General features: G+C 45.9%; 1 protein-coding gene across 1 annotated transcript in view; it reads right to left on the reverse strand.

Moving 5' to 3' along the window:
* CNBD1 (cyclic nucleotide binding domain containing 1) overlaps positions 1 to 17,335 on the reverse strand; it is a 163,806-nt gene that overhangs the window by 96,918 nt on the left and 49,553 nt on the right. Inside the window, exons 6-9 of the mRNA XM_036232746.1 lie at positions 14,815 to 14,960; positions 10,833 to 11,026; positions 1,725 to 1,862; positions 619 to 751 (exon numbers count right to left, since the gene is read on the reverse strand). Of these exons, the coding sequence (XP_036088639.1) occupies positions 619 to 751; positions 1,725 to 1,862; positions 10,833 to 11,026; positions 14,815 to 14,960 (611 nt within the window). The remainder of the gene's footprint in view (positions 1 to 618; positions 752 to 1,724; positions 1,863 to 10,832; positions 11,027 to 14,814; positions 14,961 to 17,335) is intronic.

Raw genomic sequence — 17,335 nt, forward strand, 5'->3', positions numbered from 1 at the left:
TTTACGAATGCTCGACTCCCATTTTTTTACAAGTCAGTTTACTACTTGCCTTCTGTATGTGCTGCTGGCCAACAAAATGGCACTCACACCTCATTAGGCATAACGTTTCCCCAATGCCGCCTCCACTCTTCATGCACCGGCCACCCGGGACGTCCACGCGCCCGGCCGGCCACGCCGGAAGCTGGGCGCGCAGGCAGCCGCGCGCCTGCTGGCCCCGGCCTCGCCGCGTGCGTCTCCGCTCCGCGGTGCGTTCCCACGGCCGGCGCGCAGCGCGGGGGCAGAGGGGCTAGCCTGCTGCCGGTTCAACCAGAACGAGAAGGGGACCCTGACCTCACTGCACGTCCCCTTCAGTCTGGTCCTGGCACTGAGTGTCAGGTGGGGCGGGAGGCGCAGGGCTCTGGGAAGACACACGCGGACGCGGTCACTGTCCGAGCCCATACAAAGCAATTTCTGATACAAAAAAAGGGCAATAATCTAAATGTCCAGTTGAAAGATAACATTAAATAAATCAGATGCTCATATGAAGAAATAGTATAAAACATGAAAACTATGAAAAGTTTCAAATTCCAACAGTGTAATGTTACGTAAAAGAATGATCCACAATTGCATCAAACTCACCGTGACCCGGGGGAAACTTTCTCCATCTGATCAGCAGAACCAGCTCGTGTATGGACAAAGTGGGCCACTCCGCGTAATACGGACACTTACGGATCAACCTCACTATTTGCTTATTTTCAAATTTTGTTTTTTCCTGAAAAAAGTCAATATCGAATTTTCAATATCAGGTAATTTTAAAAGAAATAAAAAAGTATAGTAAATGACAGCGAAAGAAAAATAAAGGTCACATAATATGTTAGCATAAAATACATTTGACTTTTATAGGAGCAGCATTCTATGATCACATAGCCACACTAAAATTTTTTATCCTCAAGGCTTCTACTAAAATTATACTTTCCCATCTTCCCTAATATTCTTAGATGCTTTAAATGTTTTAGCATTTTTAAAAACCCTGTCATAATCAAGACTAAACACAAATGTTGTCATCGATAACACTGAATAAGTAATACTGATATTTGAAAATGAAAACATCTAGAAAACTTTTTATTTAAAGCTAGCCACTGCAAAAGCAAGGATGTGGAACGAAGGTGAATTTTGAGAAAGCCACCTGCGGCACGGACACTGAGCACGGCACGTGGACGGGCGCCCCCCGGCCCCACCCCGCACACGAGCCCCGGGGAGCGGCCCAGCGGGACCCAGCGGCCTCCCGTCCTGTCCTTCACACAATCAGCTCTGCCACCGGGGGAGGAGGACTTGGAGAGAGGACGAATTCTGGATATGACTAAAAGAGAATAAATTGTTAAACCCGAAGTGAATAAGTTATCTCAACGCAGAGGAGTCCGGGGTCCAATCACCGCACCCCCCATCCCCCGCACGCGGACCCGCACCCCACCGCACCCCCCGCACGTGGCCCGAACATGCGGGAAGGGGGGAGGGAGTTTAAATTCATGGGAATCAAAAATATACACCAAATATATTTATAGAGATCTTCCCACGTCCACCATCACCACTGGAGGTTTAAATGGTGGTCATCAAATTAACCACATTTTTATGCTCTCTGGGTCAAGCCAAATTAAAAGAGAGATGGACATAGTCTATGCAGAGGGGCAAACGTAGCCCGATTTTACGGCGGTTTCGCATTACTACTAGATTAGGTGGCGCCATACCAACTTGATCGTCGCGTAGTTCTTCGCGGGGATCTTGAGGATTTCGCAGTCTTCTTCCGTCACCACCGAGCACTCCCCGGGTTCCAGCTGACACGGAGCCGAGACCTCCAGGGTTCCAAAGGTGCTCCAGGGCCGCAGCTGCGGAGAAGCCAGCGGCGGGTCAGCGGTCCGCGCGCGTCCGCGGGGGGCGCTGCGCCGCGCCCGGGGAGGAGCCGGGTCTGCGCGTCCCCAGTGCACATTCTGGGCTCCTGTGACAGAACTTAATTGGCCATATGTGTGGGTTTATTTCTGGGCTTCCCATTCTGTTCCCCTGATCTGTGTGGAACATAGCATGCCAATGTCGCACTGTTGTAATTTCTGTAGCTCTGTGACATACATTGAAATCAGGGTGCGTTTGGCCTCTAGCTTAGATTTTATTCTCAAGATTGCTTTGGTTATTCTGTTTTTTTTTGTTGTTGTTGTTGTCCTGTATAAATTAAAGGATTATTTACTCTATTTCTTTGAAAAATGCCTTTGGAATTGCGATTGGGATTGTGCTGAATCTGTCGATTTCTTTGGGGGAGTACAGACCTTTTAACAGTGCTGAGTCTCCCGATCTGTAAGCATGGACTATCTTTCCACTTATTTGTGTTTTTTTCAGTTCTTTTCATTAATGTTTTGTAATTTTCAATATAAAGAACTTCACCTCTTTGTTTAAACTTATGTCTAGGTATAAACGGTGTAATTTTTACTCTTCCCCTATTTTCAAATAGTAGTAGACTTGTTTTAGTTATATACCACACCTGAACTCTCTGAAAATAAAAGGCCACTACATGTAGTATGATAAAAAATACAATCATGTTATAACTAAATCTCAAGATAGTTCTATTAAACTTTTAAAGAACTGGAGAGACAATTAAATGTTAAGTTCCAATCCATTTTTAGAGCAAAAATATTTCCTAAGTGAGTTTCTTAACGTTGGACTATTCTAATATTTGTTTCACTTTTAAATACAAAATAATTGTATGTATTTTAAACACATCAATTAAGACAAAATAAATGTAGCATATGAAAACAGAAACTCTAAATTGATAGGGATTAAATCCTCTATTATCTGCAATTTAATGGAATCAAAACTCATTTCACAGATATCTTTGATATTTTGAAGGCTCTAATTAAATTCAACTGAAGTTAATTTAATTTATTCTTATTGAACACCTTAAAAGTTCCTGGAATACTATACTAGGCAACCGAAAAAAGTATGTTCCCGATGTCATGGAAGTCTCCTTGATTTTGGGGATTGGGATAGGTGTCCAGGAAGATCAGCATCAGACAACCATTCAAGACAGTCTGAATAAATGAGATAAGAAATGGAGGGGATCAGCAGACGTCTGGACTGGGACCAATGCCTCTGAAGTCTGTCCAAATTTTACCCAAAGATCTGATAAAATCTGAAATGTCCCGGGCACTATGAGTAAGATCCTTGTGGCTCAATTACCCTTGGCTAAGAAAGATACAACCTGCGCTGATGACACAGATTAGAAATATTTTGTAGTTGGGAGACTGAGAAATTGGGATTCGACAGTTGAGTGATTAGCTTGCTTAAAATAGCTTCGCCGCCAATCAAGGCCACATGCATTGGGCAGCCAGTTGGTTTCCCCAATCCCCCCCACCCCCCGCACCCCCCCCAACCTCCACCGATCCTCACACACACGGCTGGTCCCGACTGGCTGGCTGGGACTGATACGAGCCAGTAAAGAATGCCTTTGAGAGGGGGTTTATTCCCACAAAACGTAGGAATTAATCTAAACGTCAACAATGAAACTCATGCAGCCAGCAATTAAATGATGCCCGTGCGCTTTTATCTCTGGTTGCCCAATTTACACAATTATGATGGGAAACAGAGGCATCACCTTTACCTATTGTAATGAGTATAAATGGTACGATTATAGCTGCCAAACTGATTGCAAATAAATATCACTTTGTTTTCTTTACGCACTGGTCCTTGTATCACATGACCGAGACCATGTGATTTGGACAGGCACGAACTAATTTAATCACTGTGGATTTAATGTCTTTATAATCATCACTCCCGAACCATAGCAGTGATCATAGAATTGTTTGCTCTTCATCATGTACCAAGCACCATGCTAGATGCTTCTCTTGTCATTCTTTCAAAAATAAGCCACATGTAAATTGTTGTGTTAAATGCTAATGTGGAGGATATAAGTCGATGTCTGTGATTTCAAGTAATGTCCAAATAAGCATCAATTCCTTAAATCTTAAATTTGAGGTTGTGTACTCTCCTGCCTATTTTTTTAGCCCTATCTCCAAAATATTCCTTTAGAAGAATGTATCATTCCGGTAATACAACTTATTCATTGACACCACAAATATTCTGACGTAGTTTTCGTAACAGCCCTTTAAAACCACAGAAGACGTTTTCCCGAATCTGCTCAGTCCATCCATTTAAAATCTAATCTCTTCAATCTATCTTCTTCACATCCTGCCAAAAGGTACCACTCTGTCCTTTAAGCTCAGACATTAACCGCTGCCTGCTAAGTTCCCCTGGCCACTCATACCTATTACTGATGTGCGATGATCAAAGCGGAACATGTCTGAGCCCTTATGTCGTGTTAAGCACTTCCAGGACTCATCTTATTTAATCCTTGGACCAGCGCTGAGGAAGGTGTTATTAGTGTTGTCACTGCCACTACGCCGACCTCGCAGACGGAGAGACAGAGCCGCGGGACACGCAGGAGCGGCAGCAAGCAGCAGGGTGGGGTCCACGCCGAGAAGCGTCGCCATCGAGTCCCGTGCTTTTATCTTCACCTCTGTCATTCCGAATGGCAGAGGGCGCTCCCCTCGAGCTCCACCTTCTCTCCCTAAGGACATCAAGGACAGCTCCTTCTCGCTGTGGATGCGTGCGGGGGTCCTACACAGTCTGTTCAGCCTGTGAATACCTACGAGGTAGAGACGACACGCCTCCATCCAGTATGTAACGAAACCAGATTTTGGAGATCGTGACAAGGCTAGACAGTTATGGCAAAACTGAACTGTATTCGGAAAGCGCACGTTGCTCCGCAGTGATGGTTACACACAGCCATGTACGACGAGGTCCAAAGCTGAGTTTCAAGATCATGGATTAGAAAGACACCCAATCGTAAAACTGGCCGAGCTTCCTGACGACCACCCGATGAGCGAGAAGCAAGGAGGCTCCCGTGAGTGCACCGGCGAGGCGAGGCAGGCCCTTCCGCGTGCCTGTCCCAGGTAGGCGAGCAGAGGAAGGAAGGGCGGGGAAGAGGAGGGCGAGCGCGGTGTCCCGGGCTGCGGCGGCCTCTCCCGCACGGCCCCGGCCCCTCGGTGGGCACGCACGCGTGAGGCCCTCGTGCGGGACGGAAAGCGAGCGACTCCTGACGCGGCGGGTGTGCGCTCCGCGGAGCAGGAGTCGGGCCTGAGCGACCGCCCCGGGCGCCGCCCGGCTCGGACACGGCCAGGTGACAGCTGGGAAGAGCCCGTGACCCGGCAGTGCGCAGACGTGTTCTTGACACCTTTATTCTTAATGCGATTCAAGTACAACGAAGCTAATAGAAATAATAATAAAAAATACACTCTTTTTTGTTAAACCCGCGTCTCCTGTGCCAGAAACGCAGTTGCATCTTCTCGCGGAATCGCCACGGATCCCCTGAGGCGGGCGCTTTCGCCGGCCCCGCAGCGCACACGGAGCGACGCAGCCCCGGCCGCCCAGCGCCGCACGGTGGGCCAGGGGCCGACGAGGGAGGAAAGTGTTTAACAAGCCGATTCCAGAGAGCCGCGCCGCGCCGCCCTCATGGCACGCATCGGCACTGCCATCAAAAGGCTTTTTGTCGTAATGTAGAAATCAAAATCGAAACCCAACAGTCCGCTCCGTCCGTCCGTCCGGCGCTGCGGTGTCCGCCCGCTTTACGTCCGCAGCGGGGGCAACCGCGGCGAGCGTCCCGGGGGGGTCGTCCCGCGAAACACGCACTCGATTCCCGCGAAACACGCGCTCGATTCCCGCGAAACACGCACTCGATTCCCGCGAAACACGCACTCGATTCTCAGACTGTGCGGTTTTCACGGCGGGGTCACTATGCTCGGACGAGGCTGACTAGTCAAAAGAACTGTTGGAGGGTAAAACTGAAGAGCGAAGACATTTTTTCTTCTTCTTCGTAGTTTGGTTCTCTGATATAACACAATGAAAAAGCAAATAATGGCAAAGAAGGCAAACAGATGGAGAAAAAATATATATATAACCCTTTGGTTATTTGTGAAAAGCCAAAAAAACTCTTCTGAGCAAAACTATTTGGAAATAGTAATATTTTTACTTTTAAAAGTCCCATTAAAGAAAAACACAGAAAGGCCAGTTACTAAAATTAGGAAAAGAGCAACATGTTTTATAAATATAACTCAAATTTTCTATAGGGCACCATGCTGGCAAGCATAATTTAAATTTTTGGTAATCTGAGATAAATTTAGGGAATAGTCACATACTTGTCCTTCAGCAGACTTTAATGACAGCAAAGGCTCTACAGTTGCTGACACTTAACAAAATTGTCAGTCTTCACTTCTATCCTTTTTCAAAATATTCTATCAGAAGTACAAAGAAAAAAAAAAAAGAACTCTAGAGCCGTGACCTGCCCGCCAGCCAGCCTGCAACGCAGGCCCCGTCGCCGAAGCACCGAAGGGCTCTGACACGCCGCGGCAGCGCAACCGAGGAGACTGGTCACGGCGCTGACCGGCGGCGGGCGCGGGCCGAAGACAACGCTCCGCGAGCTACGCCCCCTCGGCCCTTCGCGATGCTGGGGGATGAGTGGGTGTAAGAGCCACGGAACAGAGTGACCGTCGTCGGGGGCTGTCAATGCACCGGGGCAAGAATGAAAGGTTGAGGAAAATCAATCATCGACTTAAGGCGAGGTGTGTATTGCAAGGTTTCCACGGCAACATAAAAAAACCTTCTCCGCAGTTATGAGACAGAAAAAGCGAAAGAGTCGACACGGTATTCAATGGTAAGGAGAGCATAGCTACAGATAAGGCTGTGTTCACAGCCCGAGCAAGGGTTCTACTGAACCCCGAAAGCTGGAGTAGCGACTTTAAAACCTGGGTGCACCAAGGTCATCATGGCCTCCTGTCACAGTGAGGAAATGTGAAGAGCGCATTCAAAATACGGAGTTTTGGCCCACGTCTGGTTCACAAGGGCTCCACTGAGTCATTGGGTCTAATTCACGGCAATTTCCATACTCCTTAAGTGCATGATTTGGTGGATACTTGGTACATCCCCAGATGGTTTCTTGGCCTCGGGAGTGAGAGCTGCCAGTGAGAAGAGCCAAGTGGAAGCCTCTGAGGTGACCCTCCCCTCGCCCTCCTCCGTCTCCGGCCAAGACGATAAATCAAAACTGCATCACAGACGTCAGCAATGTGGAGGGCCGAGAAGTCCCGCCCGGCCCTCGGCCCCCCACGAAAACGATGGTTTAGCGACAGAGGTGAAGTACAGCAGCTGCGGACGAGTGCGGGGTTCCGTCAGGACGCCGCGGCATCCCGGGCGAGCACGCACTCTGAGACCGGCCAGCGAGGGAAAGGGAGGAGCACGGCACCTGCCCCGGCCCCGCCCCAGGCCGCGCCAGGCGGTGTCGGGCGGACCCCGCCCCACGGCGAGCTCTCCCTCGCAGGACCAGGACCAGGGCCCGCAGCCCTGGCCACCGAGGACGGCCACGGTCATGGCCGACAGAGATGACGGCGCCCAGGCTGCCGTGCCTCCTGGAGCTGGAGCCGCCGCGCGCCCCCCAGGGCCGGCACCCCGGGGTGCTGTGCATGCACACCTTGCCCCCAGCACCACTACTGCCACACTTCCTTAAAGAAATCATGACCTCGAACTTCCCAAGCTGGGGAAGGAAACGGACATCGAGATTCAAGAAGCCCGAAGAGTCCAAACAGGTTGAATGGAAAGAGGTCTAAATCAAGACATGTTATGATTAAATTATCGGAAGTCAAAACGGAGAATTTTGAAAGCAGTAAGAAGAAAGTCATTTGTCACAGTAATGGAGCCCCCATCAGTGGATTTCTAAGCACACAGCTGGCTGCCTAGGAGAGAATCGAATGACTTATTCAAAGCACTGAAGAAAAACTGCCGATGAAGAATACTATACCTGGCAAAATTACCCTTAAAAGTGAAAAAGAGATTAAAGCATTTCCCAAACAAATGCAGACCGAGGGAGTTCATCACAACTAGACGTGCCTTAGAAAAACTGCCGAAGGGACTTCTTCGGATTGAAGCACAAACATGCTGAACAGTATGTGGAAACATCACCCTCTCTGGTGAAGGTAAACAGATAGTCGAATACGGGATAATGCACACGGCCGTGGTGGCATACAAATGTCTTCTAATCCGAAAAGACAAAAGTGCTAAGAATAACCACGACCACGAACAATTGTTAATGGGTGCACAATATGAAAAGAAGTCACTCTGACTAAAAGTATTTGAAGAGGAGTAACGTAAAAATGTAATTTTTGCATGTGATTGAAGCTAAATTGTTATCAACTTAGAGAGAACTACAAGAGTTTATGTAAGCCTCAAGGTAACCACAAAGAAAAACCTACAATATATACACACACACAAAAGGAAGAAAATGGAAGCAAATCACAACCAAAAAAATCGTCAAATAACAAAGGAGACAAGAGAGAAGAGAACAAAACAACTTCAAAGCAGAGAGCAAACAATTAAAAATGTCAATATTAAGTCCTCACTTATCAATAATTACTTTCAATGTAAACAGGTTAAACTCCCCCAATAAAAAGACAGTGTGGCTAAATGACTTTAAAGAGAGAGAGAGATTGTGATAAGCTGTCTATAAGAGATTAGATTTAAGGACACACATAATAATAGAAATAACAAATGAATTCAGTAAAGTTCCAGTTTTCACAGCAAAAGAGATAATTAACAACAACAACAAAAAACCCATATGATGGAAGAAAATATTTTCAAACCATGCTTCAGATAAGAGGTTAATATCCAAACTATATAAAGAACTCTTACAACTCAGCAACACAAACAACAAAAATCCAATTGAAAAATGGGCAGAAGACCTGAACAGGCACTTTTCCAAAGAAAACATAGAAATGGCCAACAGTATATGAGAAGACGCTCAACATCACCAATCATCAGATTAATTCAAATCAAAGCCACAACGAGAAATTACTTCATACCTGTTGAAACGGCTATTATCAACCAGACAAGATAGAGTAAGGGTCTGTGAGGAAGTGGAGAAAAAGGAACCCAGACACGCTGCTGGTGGGAATGTAAACGGGTTCGGCCAATGTGGAAAACGGCATAGAATCTCCCCCCGAATTAAAAACAGATCCCGCCATTCCACTTCTGAGCGCATCCTCGAAGACAAGGCGAGCAGGACCTCAGAGGTGCCTGCACTCCGGGTGCTGGCAGCGTGGCGCGCAGCAGCCGCGTAGGGCAGCCGCCTCAGCGTCCGTCCGTGGAGGAACGAAGGAAGAAGATGTGGCCCGTGTGTGTATACACACGCACAAACATGCGTGTGTGCGCACAGACACAGCAGAACACTGTCCGGTCCTGAGAAAGACATCCTGCCACTTGCGACAACGCGGATGGACCTGAAGGACATTATGCCAAGTGAGATAAGCCAGACCGAGAAAGGCAAACACTGTATGATCGATCGCACTTACATGCGGAGCTTTAAAATGCCGAACTGGTAAAAGCAAATAGGACAGTGGTGGCCACTCGGGGAGGGGGCAGAAACCTGGGAGACAATGTCTGAAAGCACAGACTGGCACCTAGTAGATAAATGCACCCTGGAGATCTCACACCGGCTCAGGGATTATAACCAACATGACTCTGTCATAAACCCCAAAGTTTCCAGAAACTAAATCTTAACTGTTCTTACCACAAAAATAGAAATGATAATCATGACTTTTGATACAGGTATTAAATATGATATGATACAGGTATTAAGCTAATGCTATGTGGCAATCATATTGTGATATGTAAATGTATCAATAAATACACTGTGCATCTTAAACTTACACAGTATCATGTCAATTATATCTCAAAGTGTAAAAATTAATTTAGAAAAAAATTTTTTTAATGTCCATACTACCAAAGTGATGTACAGATTTACTGCCATCCCGATCACAATCTCGGCGGCGCTCTTTACAAGAGAAAAGCAATTCCACAGCAACACGAAAGACCTCGAGTAGCCAGAACGATGCTGGGCGTGCGCAAAGCAGGGGGCGTCGCGCTCCCTGAACCCAGAGTCCGGCCACGCGCCACCTCGCCGCGGGGCCACGCGCTGAGAGCCGCGTCGTCAGGCGGGCTCGCGGCCGTGCGAAGGTCAGAGACGGCACTGCACAGACCTGGACGGTGCAGCCACACAGCAGGCTGGGTCTGCGGGCGCTTCAGGGTCTTCTGCGGTTCTATGGCGCTAAATCATTTAGCTCGAAGTGGTTCTGTCGGCCTTTTCTCCTCTGAACATCTTTACCACCCTCGATCTAAACCTGGCTTTTTCAGCCACGATTCTTGGCAAAGGAGATCTGACCACACCTGGAGTGTCCAGAGGTCCAAAAAGATCCTGAACCTTTATTTTTTGACCAGCTGGTAGTCTTGAAATATTACCTATAAATGAAGGATTTTCTTCAAGTAAGACTTGCTGATTGTAATGGAATCAACTCCTCGATAACCTCGGCATCGCTCTTGAGGTAAAAAGACTAAGCGCGCATCCTTAACACGGTTTACAGGCCTTTCGGGATCTGCCCTCTCATCCCCTCAAGTACCCTGTTCCATCTTCCTCATCTCTAACTACCCTCCGCCCTCGTTCGGTGGTTCGCCCACACCGGCTTGTCTCCACTGCCAAACACACCGCAGCCCCCTGCCAGCGGGCCATATGCTGCTGAAGGCATCCCTCATTAAACTGTAAAGCAGATATCAAGTTCAACGTTAACAGTGTCGTTTTTATTTTTAAAAGCTGTATTATCTTAGATATTTCTGGACTCACTGAAGTGAGACGCAGTTGGACCTAACGTCTGGAAGCGACAGAGCCTCGCCACAGCGACACCTGCTGCCGGTGGAGGGGCAGGTGCGGGTCTTACCATTGGGTAGCATGGAGGCGTGTGCATCTCGGCAAGTACCACGTTTTCTACGTTGTCACTGAAAACAAAGCTCTGGAAACCCGGAGGTATAAAAGTGGCTGTCGACTCACTTTCTTCAAGCAGATTTTTATACACCTGTGTTTGAGGTCGAGCCAGGCCTTTCAGTAGTACATAAAATCCATCATTTCCAACCACTGTAACAAAATAAAACCAAGAGAGATACGCTGTAGACTTATATCTCAGGCTCTCGGATGAAGAAAGACATGATGACCATGCGCCATCACGCTCACAGGATCCGTAGGTCCCTTTCGGTTACCACAATGACGGCGGCTTTTCTGTAGCACGAGGCATTTACGAACCATTTACTCAAGTAACAAGAACAACAGAGATATGTCTACGCACTCACAGAATCCCTTCCCGACGGCTGTTAATCATCACTCCACGCAACTGATCGAGTATAGGGAAGAAATCAGCTCTCAAAGCTATGACAAATGATATAAATGCCATAAAGAAAAAAGTGCAGTAGAATTACACTCTCAAGTAGTAATTGAAATCCTACTTACAAATCACAAAGCTGTGTTAAATTTATGAATTATGACAAAAAGGTATTTATTAATACTGCAAGATAACTACAAGCTTTTGAAATTCCTAAGCAATGAGAAGAAACATAGTATAGGCTTCTTACTCAAGTTTTCAAAATACACAAAATGATTTCATGTAATTTTTAGGAAAAAAATGAATACTCCAAGCAACAAAGAAAAAATTGACTATAAGAATATAAAATGGCATTAAAATGAATCAAAATGATATTAAATCTTTATTCCAAGATTTTGCAAAAGTAAAGGAACTCGATAAAATCAAGTTGGTTAAGGGTAAGTTTTCTACAATTATTTATCTAGCCGCCCTCCATGACATGAAAAGCCAAAAGAAACGTTTTCATAGGACTCGAAGACACTTCCTAGTTCAGGACCTTGTATTTTAGAATAGCTCTTGTATTAGTTGAACAAGAGATATTCAAAATGAATTAAGAATACTAATAATGGAAAGTTTAATTAATCATTTTGATTGTGACTTTTCAACAGGGTCAAGGCCAAACACCAGGAGGGACTGAATGAAGCAGACACGCTGGTGAGCTCTTAGGGAAGGCCACCCCCCAGCCCCCACTCTGGTCCGCGACCCTGCGGCTGAATTCCTCCATTCTAAACCATGTCAATGTCTGCAAGAGCTGCCCAGGATAAACGGTCACACTGCCACCCGGTTCACTCTCATTTGGCCTATGAGCCTGGGTGTGAGTGTGACCCGGGCACCAGGGGCCCTCCGCGACCTGCGTCTGTGCCCTGCCGCGCTGACCGCCGCCCCGCTGGGAGCCTTTTCCCCCGGGATTCCGCTCGCGGACTTTGCTTTTTCAGTCTCAGCGACGACGCAGCCTCTCTGAGAAGGGCCCTGACTTTGCTCTGTTATCTCCAGCCCACAGCTCGTCACCCGAATGATTTTGGGCACGAAGCAAGTGCCTGAATGAATGGACGCCTAATTAACCGTCCTCCACTGCACTTCTCTCCAAAGAATCTTATCAAACGTTTGGGGAACAACTCTCTTTTCTCTCCTTAGAACTCTGTCTTTGGAGAAATGAGATAAAACCCCTTGATCCCCTCTTTTCCTGTCAGATCATTAGGTAGGTGGGAGCCTAGGGAAGCACCAGAGAGTCGTACATTTGAAACTGGGCGGTTTAATTTGTGGAAACCCCCTTATAAAGCCTAAATAGTCCCAGAGATAACATAACAAAAGCAATGAATGGCCTTTTCATAGCTATTCTGATATTAAGGAATCTTTGTAGATGGGGTTTTGTTCTTATGGACAATTTTTCCTTTCTTAAGATGCCAGAAGTAGTTATTTTAAGTCACACGTCTAATAATTTTATTTAGGTTATTCTACAATTTATATAATTTGCAGAAGATAAGGTACAAATAAAACTGGGTATTTTAAGATTAAAAAAATAATAAATTCATATGATCATAGAGCTAAATGGAAGGGATAAAAAGAAATTCATTTCTACTTGTTTTGGCCTCCGATCTTGCATTGGAATAGCCTCTCAATATTGATACTTCCTGCAAAATATTTGTAAAGGTTTTATAAAGGGAGAATTTAAAATTTTACAAATTGTTAGTGATTATTTTAATATCCGTAAATATTATTTCCTAATATTTTTACCTAGTCTTTCCTACTAAGAAAAAACACTAAAAATTTATTTCAAAATCGCTTGTTCATATTCATAACACACGCATTAAGGTCAAGGCCTTTGCTTTCAGTAAAAGATTCTGTTCATTCGTTTAGACTTGACCTTGTTAATCTCAGTTATAAGTGACCTTACAAAAATACATACAATATTGCTTTAAAAGTTAGTGAAGAAATAGAAAGAAGGAAAACTGAGAAAAAAAGATACCATCAGAATACGATATCCGCTTCTAACGGTAATTTCAAAGCCAGAGGTCATGGTTCGCATTCACTGCCTCTCGATTCCTCTACCCCCCACTAGGGTAACCATTTAAAAACGCGTACTTTCCCACTGCCCTTCCGGGGTTCCTCCCATGCGTTCCTGTGCGTGTGCATATATGCGCCTATCTGTAGCTCTAACTTCAGGCGTTTGGGGACACGCGATGTACGTGGCTGTGTTCTCGCACGCCTCTCCAGTTCTGTTTTTATTTGGCCGTCGCTAATAAGCGCCCGCGTCAGAGCACGTGGCCCTGCCTCGCCCCCGACTGGGATGCCGCCCGCGGAGCGGCCGTCTCACCGACGTGCATTCCGCCCTCTAGTGAAGGGCATGCAGGCTGTTTTCATATTTTTTACAATAAACATAATTTCAGGGATTTGTGATAAAACAAAAATTTTAATTACTATCCTCAAGCTAATGGAAAAGCAATGCTGAATGTTTGTTCTTTCTTCCCTTTCAAAATCATTTATCCTCTGCAAAACTCCTATGATTTAATTTTCCGGGTTTGATGTTGAATTTAATGAAACTAGTTATGAGAGAGGGCCACTGGGGGGAAACTCTTGAAATATGTAAATCTTTTCAACAGACACGTGTTTTCCAAAATTCCAGTTAGATTTTAAATGCCATGATCCCGATGAACCAGAGGCATGATGGGCGAGAATGGGTTCGGCATGAAGGCTAAAGTGTGTCTGAAATTCCACTCCCATCAGAAACGCTTCATGCCTTAGAGTCCTCATCTATAAAGAATCATAATAATATCTACTTTCATTTGTCACTGTGAGGAATAAAGAAGGAATATCCCTCATGTAAAGAATGTATTAAACAAACTTAGTTCCTCCTTTTTAATAGGTACTCAATAAATACAAAAAAAAATGATGTTGCATTCTATTAGTTTAGGTGTGTGTGACTCTAATGTGTTTACTTGTGTGCTCCCCTATGAAAAAATTAAAATATAAAATACTGCTATTAAATTAATGTATCTAGTACATATCTTTGGTAAAGGGACAAGAAATTACAATGAAGAAACTGAAATCGGTCTGGAGAGGTTTTTTTCCCAATATCTGATCCGTATGGAGCCATCAAATACTCACTTTGACCACTTTCTGTCTTAACGATGAAAACCAATGCTACGTGGTTACTCAATGTGTGTATCGATGATTGCTTTTCAAAGTATGGTCCCCAGGTGAGCAGCATCACCTGGAATGTGACTGGAAATAAAAATTAAGCTCCACTCCCAAACCCATCAAACCAGAAACTCTAAGTATTGAACACAGCGACATTTCAGCGAGTCCTCTGGGTACTCTGACGTGTGCAAATGCTAATGTACATCCTTAAAACATAAGTACTAAAATGTGAAACGTTCCACTACTTATAAACTTACAAGTGAAATAACTCTAAGCAGTGGATTTTTAACGTCAAGTGAGATTATGACTATTATAATGACAGTGACATGTACTTTATCTTGCCAAGTGTCCCTCCAGATTAGTTGGTTACCTGTGCTGCCTTTCACCCAGGTTTCGGAAGTGACACTCTTGCTAAGTGCTTTCAGATCCTCGTCGGTTAGCTGGGAAGTTAAATCTGGAATCGTTTTCAGCATCATCCACACGATTTTGTGTTCGTGCAGCGTCCTGCGCATGGGCCTTTAAAAAAAAAAAAGCAAATTGAGAGACCATAGCATAAATACAAAGAAACAAACCAATCAAAACATTCTTGAGTTCTGAGTGTTCAAATGTGTATTTCCTTTTCATTTAAGGGATGCTTATAGATATCTGTGATGATGTTTTGTTTTGTCTTAGTAATCGACTTTAGAAATAGAATTTGTTCTTCCAACATTAAGAAGCATCTCCATAAAATTTTGCACTTCAGGAGATGTACCTTCTTTTTATAGAGCTCGGTGTGGTAACTGTAAGGTTATGTTTTTGTTATTATCCTCCTTGTAGTTCACTGAGCTTCTGGGATGAGCAGATGATGTTCTTCATCAAATTAGGGCGTTTGGGGCCATTCTTCCTTCGTATACTCTCTGCCCCTTTTCTCTGTCCTTTCCTTCTGTGATCTCTGTTGATGTCATCTGCGTGGTAGGATATCGTTGTCACACTTCAGTCTTACAGTCCGTAGTCCCTATTGTGTGCACCTACCTGTCTCTGCTATTTCACTTAGTGGTCATTTAATAATTGTTCAGAGATTTCTTTAAATGCCTGAACCCTGGAGGCCGCGGCGCGCTGACCCCGGCTGCAGGGAGCCCCGTGAGGCTCTCCGGCGCCGCGCAGGTCGGGGCGCCGCACACAGGCTCAGGGGACACGCGCCGCTCCACGGGGACCTGGCTTCCCGGGTCCCCTCCAGCCCAGGGACCGTGCACGGTGGTGGGAGCAGCGGCGTGGCCCTCCCCGAGACGTGACTCTCGTCACCCCCAGCCCAGTCTGTTCTCTGCCACCTGTGCGAGGAGACAGCCTCGCTCCTGTCCTCATCGTGACAACGGCGACAGGGAATGGGCGCCGGCGACACCGCCGGGGGGATCTGGGGGGATCGGGGACGGGTCCGGCGAGGTGGCCACCGGAGCCCGCACCCTGTCACTGCCTTTCGCGGCGCTCTGGGCGACCCCCGACTCAACGTCCGAGGAGCAGCAGGAACTCGGGGTCTCAGCGAACGCGGAGAAGGACGCCCCCTCTTCCCTCTGTCGCGAGAGGGACCAGCCCCTCCCCCCGCCCCCCACCCGGGGGCCTGGCCCTCCGGTGACAATCGGGGAAACACAGCAGGTTTTCCAGGAAATAATTTAATTACACATTTTGTTGCTTTTAAAATGGGGTAAATTTAAAATGTGAGGGATTATATTTCACATCTTTTCCCAAAGGGCTTCAAAAGCTAAAAGAAGAGTCGCTCACTGTCACACGACCGTAACCACGGCAGAAACTCTGAAAGGCTGTCATTCTACCCCTTGTGGAAGAAACACACGGACCGTCCGGAAGAGCCCCCTCTCTCGTTTAACCGCCTCCACGTGGGCAGAGACGGGTCCGTATCCCGTCACGGTCACTGCTCTTCATCAAACGCTCCCCATTCGCACGCCGCCCCGCGCGTCCCATAAAACAGGGGGCTAAAAATGTGTGCTTCTGGTCACACACCCTATAACGAATCACACCTTTCCGAGCAGACCGACTTCACACAAGAGCATAGCAGTACCTTCCACATTAAGTGCGGTATTAATAGCAATTGCACATTTAATTCAAATATCGCCCACTTTGGCCTAGCTGACGATTATAAAACACTGTACCCGAAGACCAAAGACTGCACATTCTTTTCAAGGGCATGTGGGAAATTCACCGAGATAAACCATATACTGAGACATAAGACAAGTCTCAATAAATTTTAAAATATTAGTATGTTCTGACAGTAATAAAATTATTTAAAAATCAATAACAATGTATCTTGAATAAGAGCAAAATATTTAAAATCACACTTCTGAAAAAAAATTAAAGAAAAACTCAAGAAATAAATTTTTAAATATTTTAAATTGAGGGATAATAACAGCCTAACATAAATCATGGGATATGGCTAAAGTGGTGTAGAAAAAGCGTTCGTTTTTTTCTAACTACACTAACATAATAGCTGCCATTTCAATGTGAAAAACGCAACGCACGTTTCTGCGTTTATGTCGGCGTTTCCTTTCCTCCTCCCCTCTGCCTGCCTTCAACTTCCATCGCGTTAGGAAGAGGCGAATCTCACGTGCTCAGCGCAGTGTACCAGACACGGAGCAAAACGGCGCGCGAGGCACACGTGCTCTTCTCGCACAGCCGCTGCCATCACGCTGCGCCCGTCTGGAAATATTTCTTACAGCAAGCGGACACGCACCTACTCAGTCTCCTTTCAAAGAAAAGCAGAACTGAATCAGAGAGATCGAATTAGCACCACTAATCCGATGGTTTAAAAATAATAATGGTTTAAAAATCTAACAATCTACATTAACATTTGAAACCATTATACAGCCATCAAAAGTTATCGGAGTCCCTCCATTATTTGCCTC

Source organism: Rousettus aegyptiacus, unplaced genomic scaffold, assembly GCF_014176215.1.
Source record: "Rousettus aegyptiacus isolate mRouAeg1 unplaced genomic scaffold, mRouAeg1.p scaffold_m13_p_15, whole genome shotgun sequence".
Taxonomy (NCBI): Eukaryota; Metazoa; Chordata; class Mammalia; order Chiroptera; family Pteropodidae; genus Rousettus; species Rousettus aegyptiacus.